The sequence below is a fragment of the Cyprinus carpio genome, chromosome B6, assembly GCF_018340385.1.
Source record: "Cyprinus carpio isolate SPL01 chromosome B6, ASM1834038v1, whole genome shotgun sequence".
Lineage (NCBI taxonomy): Eukaryota > Metazoa > Chordata > Actinopteri > Cypriniformes > Cyprinidae > Cyprinus > Cyprinus carpio.
Window position 1 is genome coordinate 16,482,337 of NC_056602.1, and position 11,854 is coordinate 16,494,190.

The 11,854-nt window shown below is 36.6% G+C and overlaps 1 protein-coding gene across 1 annotated transcript in view; it reads right to left on the bottom strand.

Annotated features, from left to right (window-relative positions):
* The window catches only part of pex5la (peroxisomal biogenesis factor 5-like a), a 68,291-nt gene extending 56,711 nt beyond the window's left edge, over window positions 1–11,580 (bottom strand). The window contains exon 1 of the mRNA XM_042725903.1: window positions 10,768–11,580. Within this exon, the coding sequence (XP_042581837.1) occupies window positions 10,768–10,788 (21 nt within the window). The 5' untranslated portion in view covers window positions 10,789–11,580. The remainder of the gene's footprint in view (window positions 1–10,767) is intronic.
* Between the last annotated feature and the right edge of the window lie 274 nt (window positions 11,581–11,854).

Here is an 11,854-nt window from a genome sequence, read left to right on the forward strand (position 1 = left end):
TAAATGCTGACATAGCAAAGTATTGGGTAATTATAATAGTAGATATGTTCAAGTCTAGACAACTGGGTCATGTAATTTTAAATGAAGGTGTTAGTTTTAATTAATATTAGTATTAGATAATTTAGGAGGAATGAATTTAATTTATTTAATAATGCAAATATAGTTTACAAAAAAAAAAAACAGTCCTATATATATTATATTATAATATTACAAATATGTGTGATTGATAGGGGCCATAAGAGGCTATATATATCAACCCCCCAGCTAAATATAAATGGAGGGAAATGAGTGCTGTGGCATCAGTGGTTAGATTTATTGTGGTGTGTACTTGTCTTAATGTGCTGGAAGTACAAGCTTCAGGAAGAAGTGAGTTTGACTGGAAAAACAAGCTGTTTCAGCAGAAGGAATTCCATAGAGAAAGTCCTCACACACTACACAGCCATTACCTGAGAGAGCCATCTGTGTCTCGACTAGTCAAGCCCCATGACAGTAGAGCCAGACTGTGTGCTTAGGGGTCAGTCCAGCCCTCTCAGACAAACACAATCACACTCACACATTGTATCCGTGAACACCTGGTGGAAATGTGCATGTAGGCCAATGTCTTGTGTCTGTGTTTGTAATACAACCAACCGCTCTTGTTCTCTCTCATATAGGTGTGCAGTCAGTCAGTGATCTGTTTTTCAAAGATTACAAGTGACTGGTGCAAACACTGCTAGCTGCCTGTGCTTGGATTTTAAGTATTTGAGGACCGTGAGTGATTTAAGAGGATCAGCTCATCAGAGGTGACCAAAAGATGAGCTGTTTTATCAGACCGAAATAGAAACACGTGCTGCTGTTTGCAGAGCTCTAAATCATGTCGGCCATGCTGTCAACAGTCCTCTTTTTTTTCTTTTTTTTTCGTTTACCCTCCCTAAGAAGAGTTTTTCAGAGGGATTTATGTGGAGTGTTTTATTTTTATTGTTAACCCAACTTGTGATTAATTCTCTTTAAGGCATTTTCAAGGCAGATTAAGGCATTACAAATGACCTTTTTTTCCTTGAAAAACAAGCAGAATGAATTTAAAAACAACATTTGGACAAATTATTTTATGAACAGTTTACACAAAAATTCTTTATGGTTGTATTTTAGTCTACACAACACACAAATAATAGCATGGAAGACTCAACTTCTAATTGATTTCTCTAGAGTCTGGTGTTAGCATTTTGCTAAGGTAATGGCATAATACTCCCAGAATATTGGATAAAAGCATAAAGAAATATTGGATAAAGTTCTCTTTTGATTACACTTGAATAATGTATTGATACTTTTCAGTATCTAATTAAATATGAATATACTTACACTACCAAAAATTTTGAAGTCAGTATGTTTTTCATAGAAATTAATAGTTTTATTGAGCAAGACTAAATTGATTAAAAGTGGCATTACAGACATTTATAATAATGTTAATATTTATTAAATATTTATATTTCAAATGAATGCTGGTCTTTTGAACAAAAATATTAAGTAGCACTGTTTTCAACATTGATAGTATACAGTACATACATAGAAGAAATTGTTCTTGATAATCAAATCAGCATATTAAAATGATTTCTGAAAGCACATGTGACACTAAACCTAGAGCAATGGCTGCTAAAATTTTAGCTTTTTCTCAGTTACATATTAAAACGTATTAGAAAACAGCTTTAAATTCTAATAATATTTTATACATCACTATTTTACTGTATTTTTTACCAAATAAATGTGAATTTAAGAGACTTCTTTTAAAAACAATAAAATCTTAATAATTTCAGACTTATGAATGATCAAATCATTTCTGAGCATGTCATAATGCATCATGGGATTGGCTTCTCCATAAAGGATACATGCAATGTGTCAGAATTTGGCCAAAGCAAAGTATCTTAGGAAGCAGAGTAATTAAGATGCCCACCTTTTGGAACAGATTTTGCCTCAGGAGGGCCCATATGATGCCTAAAATGCTGCATCCGTAGGCAGTTCACTGGGTTTTGGAAGAGCGCTTCGGTTTCAACACTTCAGCCCAATGTGGTGTGCCATGTAGCAAATGTTATTTTTCTGTTTTGCAATCTCATCAATCTACTACATCATACACCTATGCCATAAAGTCTGTCCTATCCCTATCTATGTCCTTCCTGTTTGCATTACACTCCTGTCAAACATGGACACATCTTCCATTTTTCATGAAGAAGTCTGTAAAGGATGGATAGGATGTTGCCCTTTGACCTTTTCTACTGCATGCAGCATGATCTCCTCTGTTTCTGAGTGGGGAATTCATCATGCCAGCACCACTTGACCTCAGCACATGTGAGCTTGTGTGGAACAGATGGGACCAGGCAAGGGTTTGGGTCACAGCTGTGCTGGAGGCACTGCACCCTGCTGATGTATCCTTGAGTCTCTTTAAAAAGCCCTCTACTGAGGTAAACCCCAAACTGCCTGCCAGTGTTGTTGTTGCTTTCTGTACTGTGCCCCCTGTAATGGCAGTGCAACAATGTTTTGGTTGGCATATTAGGGTTAATATGCATATTTATCAAGGTCTGATTCCTTGTTCCCTGCTCTATTTAACAGGAAGTGCCAGTTTACAGCGCATATACTAAAACACTGTGTCCAATAAACTGTTTCATGCTCTTCAGGATGCCAAAAGTCTGAATTAGCCTTTCTTACATTATTTTTTTGCACCTCAATTTGAATAATTTAACTTTGACTTGGTGGAACAATGGTTTTGCATTCAGACACACAAAAATGTGTTAAATGGAGCTGAAGATATTATATATATATATATATATATATATATATATATATATATATATATATATATATTTATATTTATATATATATATATTACTGTATAACAGAAAGCAGCTTTTCCATACAATGAAATTGAATGGTGACCATGGCAGATTATTTTCAGTCAATAACTAGTGTATGTGTGTGTGTGTGTGTGTGTGTGTGTGTGTGTGTGTGTGTGTGTGTGTGTGTGTTTCTGTTAATTGTGGGGACTTTCCATAGACTTCTATTACTTTTATACTGACCAAATGATATTTTCTATCCACTAACCCTACAACTACCCCTTACAGAAAAACTGTTTGCATTGTTACACTTTCAGGTATACATCATTTACTATTTTTAATAATTTTTTTTCCCTCGTGGGGACTGAAGGCTGGTCCCCACAATGTCAAAACTTTCAGGTTTTACTATAACTACCAAATGTCCCCACAATGTAGCATAAACAAGTACTGTACACGTGTGTGTGTGTGTGTGTGTGTGTGTGTGTGTGTGTGTGTGTGTGTGTGTGTGTGTTTCCTTTTTGAAGCTTGAGTTCCACTGTTCTATGGAAGAGAGCAGTTTAAAATCAGCTGAAAACTCCGAGAAAAAATTCAAACAGGTTTAGAAAGACATGTGGGTGAGTGAATGTGATGATGTTTCATATTTTTTTCCCTTTAATGTCTCCTGTGTTATAAAATGTGCCTTTTAAGCTGCTATGTACTAGCCTCAGCAACAAAGGTTTAAGTATCTGGAATCTAGTCAGGGTTTTGATTCAATTACAACTGAAGACCGCTTGCTGTGTGATGAATAAAATTCACATCTCTACCATAAATCTTCAAACATCAAAAAGAAGAAATCTGACTACATCCACACCCTCAGTTAAGCTAGTCTCACTTTATGCAATTAGGCTCACCTTCTTCTACAGCAATTATCTTGATTTATCAAGATTCTCTCAGATGCTGTTGCTTCCACCAAATGTTATGTAATAGAGTTTTGAGACAATTTTGTGTCACATAAAGCCTTAAACATTAATTTGAAAAATCAGAGAAGTCTCTGTTTGTTTTTCCCTCTGATCTCTGTGGACTAGTTTCCAGAATGGTTTGGTTCAGCTAATTAGCAATGGTAGAGAGAGAGAAAGGGAGGGAGAAAGAGAGGGAGAGAGAGCATGCGAAAAGAGTGGATAGATGAAGATAAGATGTCCATAATTGATAGATATAAGATGTCCATAATTGTTCATTGGAAAGTGCAGTAATTGCATGATGAAATTGCGTTCTCTTTGTTTTTAGGAAGGGTTGCTATAGAGATATTAGAAACTAAAGAAAGAAGAATTCTAGGGTTTATTATTTTTCTGCACCTCTACTTTTGTCTCTCAGTTGTAAACTGACTGGGCAAATTTTCAAGCTAACACACAGAACTAAAGATAAATGTGTATATTGGTGGCCATTTTATGGAGAGCTCTAACTAAATGCACATTCCAAAATAAAATAAAACATACAATAAACAAAATCAAACAAAACATGAAACACAGAACAAACAAACAAAATAAAAAACATGAAACAAGCAAACAAAATAAAAAACATGAAACAAAAACCAAAACCAAAACACAAAAGACACAAGACAAAACAAAGCAAAACAAAGTGGGGGGTTGGGGGTCAAGTTTGCCCAGTTACTATGGCTGCTACACCTCTGCTAGAATTGGTGCCACTTCAAAGAGATTAGATGTGGGTCCATATTTGTCTGTCCAAATTTTCCAGTGCCAAAGCACATCCTGCCTTCTCTGATGACTAGCCTCATATAACGCCTATAGCTGATGAGTCCACCATGGACCCTGATGAAGGCAGAGCGATTGTATCTATAGGCTGCACTTAGAGATGGATGAGGCACCACGCAGGGACGGTGGAAACTGCCCTACTTCTCGCAATAAGTTTGGATTTGAAGCTCAAAGGAATTGTTCCTAACTGACCTGCTCATTTCACTATAGCTCCTCATCCCAAGCTTCTACTGAGATTCTTTTGAATTATGGGATAGGATGTGTAAATTTCCTATTCCCTCAATGGTGACCTCATTTGGCTCCAGTTCATACTGCATACCATCATATTTAAATTCATGATCATTAAAAAAACACTGTAATATGTTCCTGTCTTTGAATCCTCAAGAAAAAAAAAACAGGCATGCAACATTGCACTCCGGTTTCATGTTTTTCCAATATACTTTTCCCTAAGCTTTCGCCACACACTGAGTAAATCAGAAGCAGCTTCTTGATGAAAGTCTTTCACTGGCCTTGCGACTTTCCCTCCACCCATAAAATTTTAACATTTCTAATTTATTATATATTAATTACCCTCTATTTATGCATTACGTAACAGCGCGAACATCTCTCATGTAAGACCCTCATCATTTATTTACTGCCTTTACAGAAGTGACAGAGTCAGACGGACCATCACACACTAAAATGAGATAAAGATTCGACAAAGGCTGCTCACATATTCTCTGGGGAAAAGTGAACACTATCACTTATTCCGCCTGCTCCGGTCTGATTCTCCTGACTCTCTTTTCCCTCTAAGTATCTCCCACTGATTGTTTTCCCCGCTGGCCTTGAGTTTTGTCCTCTCAGATAAGTGTCCATGAGAGACATGACACATTCAGCCTAATCAACTCTAACAGGAAAAGGACAAAATAGTCCCTTGTCTGTTTGTTTCTTCAGGAATTTAGGTTTAAGAGTTGAGCCGGACATGCAAAACTCAAATCAAACGGTAGCAGCGATATCCTCCTCATCGGTGATGTAAAAATACCCCCTGTCAAGAAGCACACCTTGAGTGAGACAGATGGTCTATTGATTTTATTTGAAAGGCTGCCACATGTCCCTCTCTATTACGCTGTCCTTCTTCTGGACTTTATCAACAGGATTTTGGTATTATTGTGACTGATACTGAGAGACATATGTACTCTCAACAGCTAGACAAACTGATTGTGTAAGCTAAAATACAGTCATAACACGCAAGGTGTCACAACCAAAGTGAATTACACCGCACTCGAGCAATACATTTTTTTTTTAGCAGTATGCATGTTCAGTGGGAACTGAACCCATGACCTTGGCATTGTATGAATCATGCTGAACCAGCTGAGCTACGTAAACATGTCTGAGTCTTTGTGTAATAAAGGTACCCACCAGCTTGCCTGACACTCTACTTTAGTAAAATGCAGTGTACAAAGCAATGAATGAATGATGCTTTTCATTGCAAATTAATCAAAAGTTGATTCTAACAGATCAGCCATAACCTTTCTTTTAAAGGAACAGTTTACCCAAAAATGAAGATTTGCTCATACTCATGTCATTTCAAACTCATATACATTCATTTCTTCTGTGCAATACAAGAGAATATATTTTGAAAACTGTTTTAGCTGTTTGTCTTTTTGGAAATTCAGCAATTTGGAGTCCACTGACTTCCATAGTAGACAAAAAGGGAGCGTGAAAATACTTCATACAGCTTAACTGCTATATTGCAAGTCTTCTAAAGCCACATAGTCTTTTTTTATAATAAAAAGAGATATTTCAAAATCAAACCACACATATATACATCAAAGCACACATATACAAATTAAATAAAATATGGTGACACAAACATGATTGGCTGTAAACAGCTGAAAAGACCTCAAAATATATTCTTGCTATGCAGAAGAAAGTAAGCCTTACAACATTGGCCTGGTGAGCAAGCAAGAGAATTTTTCATTTTGGGGTGAACTGAGAGATAAAAGAAGCTTTACATGTTTTGAACGACATCAGGGTGAGTAAATGATTACAGACAGGTTTGGTTCCCATTGACTTCTATTGGATTTTTTGTCCATGCAACGAAAGTTAAAAGGAACCACAACTGTTTGGTTACCAACATTCTTCGTAACACAGTATCTTTGTTTACGCTTCACAAAAGAAAGGAATGCATACAAGATTGAAATGACATGGGGGTGAGTAAATGATAACAGTTTTCATTTTTGAAGATGACAGAAATTTCATCTATTTCGAAAGTAAATGCTTTCGAGATCCATTAGCAAATGAACCAGCCATCTTTTAATTTTGTAAAAGCCTAAACCTCAGAGAAATGTTTGAGTAGAGCTGAAATTTGCATGAATTGATGTTTGGCTACAATACACAAAAAAAATCTCTTGATTTTTTTTTTTTTATAGTTAACTAAGAGCTGTTCTATTTCTTTAAAGTGTGCTGTTTCCAGCAGGGCACTATTATAATTTGCTTGTAATTTCATCACGTGTTTAGCAGCACTGCTTGTAACACCATTTATCTAACCTTCATTAGCCCACGAAGGATTAATCTATGCTTATTACATTAATATTCAGAGGATAGAGACTCTCTAAAAGTATCTGTCTTTTTCTTTCTCAGGCGTTTCTATTGGGAAAGGCCCTGAAAGGTCATATTGATACCCTCTCACATAAATCAATAGCTGTCACAATTGTAGGGTCTCTGTGAGCCCCCCTCATCTCAGCGTGCTGCAGTCTGGGCTGCATATTTCACACTCGCAGAGGTGTCACACAAGCATGTCTCAATCACTTTTTCTGAGCCCGAGATGAACTGCTCTTCACCTCCTTGGCAAAAGCACTACCACTGTCAAAGCCAGGGATGCAACATGAAAAAGCCAACAGACTACATGCCTGTCAGCCTATCAGAGCCACATGGTAGGAAAACATCTGACAGAACTGTATCTGCACACCTGTGGGAAATCAGAGAGACTCTATTCACAAGGCAAAGCTACACCAAGGGATTATACACAACACAGCAGCTCTATGAGATACCCATTAGGCAGGCAATTTAGAAAATGGGAGGATAACGTTGCATTTATATATAATTTTATATTTGAAAAAAGGCTGACAGAGCACAGTAAATGCTTTACAGAGGCTCTGTTGAGGGTAATGGCCAATTGTTAGCTAGCAGTACAAATTACTTTAAGTGAAGTATTGTATCTCACCTTGCCTTTCTATTATAGTTATAAATGGAAATATAATTAAAAAAAAAATACAGCATCACACCTTTTTCATAAAACCAGTATGGCCTTGCACTGAGCCATGAATGGAAGTATGGTATTGCTTGTTATACAGTTTATACAATCCATTCCTTTTTAAAAGTTCTATATACAATCCAAGAATGAGTAACTTACATTTTACACACAGTTTGGCCAGTTAAAGTCTAATTCTGCTCCACTAGCAAAATATTTACAAATAAAGCCAAAGCAGGACGTGTAATGACAGTCTGGTACATTGCAAACACTGATAAGCAGAGTAATACAAACACTGAAGTGTCTCAGTGCCTCCTATAAATAATAATACATAATTAAACCACTTTATGATTAATTTCAGGGTTGTATGGTTGTATTCTGCCATTTATGAAAGCATTAAATGGATTTACAGAAATAAGAACTGAGATACGCTAATAGAATATTGAACTGTGACACCAATGATTCTTAATTGGATTCTGTAACAGGGGTTTCATCCTGAAGGGAATCGGACACTAACTAAGCTTTTCTGAAAATGAGATGAAAAAAAGACATGTCAGGTTCTGGATCAAAAATGCCAAGTAAAGCTTGAACTGAGCAAAGAGGTATAGAGACAATCCATTAAATCCTGAAGATGCAGAAGATGCTTCTGCTAATTAAAGTAATATAAAAGTAAAAAGGCAAGGGAGATTTTTGCCAGCGTTCCAAAAGGTGCTTTGTCTTGGCCAGACAGCGTGGTGCATTTCAGTGATAGTCGGAGTGAGATAGACACATTACGCACGCAGATAGCTGCACTTGGACTGTTTGTGATGCCCATGTTTGATAGAGAACGCAACACACTGTGTTGCAAATTAATCTCAAACAGCCGTATGGCTGTAAAGGCCAGGAATCACCCAAGCAACTGGAGTTATTCATAGTAATTATAACAAGTGTTGTTACATCTGAGGTGTGAGCTGATATATTTGGTTTAAATGGGTCAAATGACCCTTAAAATAGCTACTTTGATATTTATCTGCAGGTACTATCAATGCACAGATTGTCACAGAGGAAATATAAGATAGAGCAAACACTCTGCATTTTTGCGAAGGAAGAATACTGAGTATTAGACTCCTTTTGAATTCTTAATTTATTGTTTTTTACATATATTATTATCAAATCGTATTGTGTTGTTGAAGATGAAACGGCAGAACTTACACTCTACCCCTAAAAGAAATATGGTCTATGAAAATGATCAGAGTGAAATATTGATTTCCAATGCCCCCTAGTGTGGTAAGATGCTGATGTTTAATACAGCAAAGGTACTCACAAACTTTGAAATCCAAGTTTTCTTTTTTTAACAGCGAAAACCAGCAAAGCATATTCATCTGTTAATGGAGGTGTGATCATTTTGAACAACTCTGACTTTCTTGTATACTTAAGTATCAATGAATTATTGCTTAGAATTTTGATTTGAACTCTTCATGGCAATGCAGTTTTGTATATTTATACATAATGTGCAAATGCAAACTGTTTGCCTGTAATATAAAATGCAGCAGAAAGCAAAAACTAAGTGCTGAAAAGCAATTCTCATTTTTTCACCAACAATGGAGCGAAACAGTAAACAGCATATACTCTGAGATGGCTTCAAGGGAGAATGAGCCGTCACTGTCAAGATAAGTGTGTCTGTTTAGGGGGGAGGAGCTGCAAAGAGCCCAGTGAAGGACAGATAAAACATCTGCTTTGCACAGACAGAACATTTCCTCTTAAATTACCTCCCTATCTGACGGAGAAAATGTGATATCTTACTCTCCCTAACTCCCCAAAGCCTGAAATAAAAGCCTCTAACATGAAGAGAACAGTTATGAATAGGACCATATGAGACTCTTATCAAGTGTCCGATTACCTTTGTGCTGAAAAGACATCCATTTTCTGTCTCCTGGAACATTAATAACACAATGGAACAATTATACTCGTACAATGTTGCGTATGGTACATCATGTTACATAGATGTGTATGCACATAGGTGCAAGGATAAGTAGGTGTCTGTGGTCAGTCAAAAGAATTATGGAAAATATAACGAATATAGTGAAGCCAATCACTATCTAAGTGACATGAAGGTAACTGAAGCCACATCTGTCGTAGACAAAGGGTATTAAAAACCTACTCTGGTTTCCTAAGAAGCTGTAAAAGAAGTCATAAAATATTCAGCTGGTAAATTATTTGGAAGTTTTAAGACTTGGTAAACAAAGTGCTGCCTGCTTTAATTTAGCAGTTACGTAATTAAGAGATCTTCATAAAATAGTAACAATCAAATTGCTGTAGTAAGAATAGAGGTTCAAAAGAGCCCCATGTGTCTCATTTTGCACAAAACATGATTTATGGATTGCTTCTACAAGTTCAACTCTGTAGGCCTGTTTTTTATTCCCCAGGTGATACAAAAAATGTTGGGTAAATTACTATTGGTGATCCTACAACAAAGTGCGCAACTGAGTGATTTTTTAGCAGTAAGTCCACAGCACAACAAGCAATGTTTATATCCCAGTGTTTTTGTAACTGGAAACTTGCTTTTCTTCCTTTTTTGCAGACAGCTTATTTTACCTTTTAATTTGTCCAACTGGCATCTGCATCATTTAAACTAGATGAACAGCACTGGTCTAACATTTCTTTGGTTTGCTTAATGACTCATGCATAAACTGGCATTTTCTTTATATATAAATATAGCATATCTCACCATTTCAGGGCCTATCTGCCATTTATATATCTTATATCATGGATACAATTAATGAACACACCAAACATCAACAGCAAACAATAATCTTGAGGAGGACAAAACCTAACTTAACTCATAAAGCTCTGGCATATTGTTTTAATGCATTGATCACTTAAGAATTGCACCTAACATGCTTCCAGTGCAATCCAGTGATTTAAGTGGAACTATAAATCAATTCAAATAACAGCCATCATAAACGTAAAGAAAAGTATTGTAGGTCTTATGTGAGCAGAGTCTTACCTGCAAATGCCCCTGGTACATATTTAGTGGAGAAGGTCCCAGACTATGGATCGCAGTTAGATGAAAGCAAGAAATATAATCTAATGTTCATACGTGCGAGAGTGTTCTAAAAAGTACTGAAAGAATTGCTCTTGAAACTGAGTCCAGTTAGGGAAGCCGACACACTGGAGCTGTCTATTGAACCAAGTGCTGAATTTACGCTCACGCGATAGCTTTCGTCATCGATGTACTTTATAAGGCGAGGAGGCTGGAGCGCAGCTGCTTCCGAGCTTCACGCGCGCCGGCGAGTCTCTTCACCAAGTTGCTGAGGAGCGCGATGGATGCGCTGAACGCTCGAGGATCGTGCTTACGTCATAATCTCAGCCCCGGTGTGGCTCTGTGGGTTTTTATCGTAGTTGGTCTGATTCTTCAGCAAGTCCTCCCTCCTTTATCAGACACACAGTTTCTCTCCTCGTCGACTGTTCGTCCCCCTCCTCTCCCCAGCCCAACGGATTTAGGCGGAGCCGGTTCCGTCATTCACAGATGCTCAGTCCAGGTGTTCTCATCGTTTTAATGTTGTTCAGCTAGCAACTAACTTACTAAATCAAGTGAATATGTCTCGGTCCTCCTCTTCGTGTGTTGTTCTTCTTAGCTTCGGAGCAAGGAGGCGCCACTTAAATTTGTTTTGTTACATAATACAGTATTCAGTTGCCAGAGGTGTGAGAAGGTGTGAACACAGCAGAATGAACAACATGCAGAATAAAAATAAACTGCAACATTTTTTTTTCTAAAGGTAAAAGGTATTTTTGACTTCACTAAGAAAAAAGCATGTAAATTATAGGCTATGAAATTATATAAAATTATATCACAAAATAAATTGCACATAATTGCACATAATAAAATGCACATAATATGGAAAAATGAATAATTTTAAATGTTTTAATAATCGAATATTTAAACATAATCAACATGTGTATATACATACACCGTTGTGTTGCCTAGTATTTTTCGAGTATTTATTTTTAAATAAATAGATTTTTTTTTGTGAGTATAAAAGTCTTTGCTGTCATTTTTATCAATTAAATGTATTTTATATAATATTAATCTT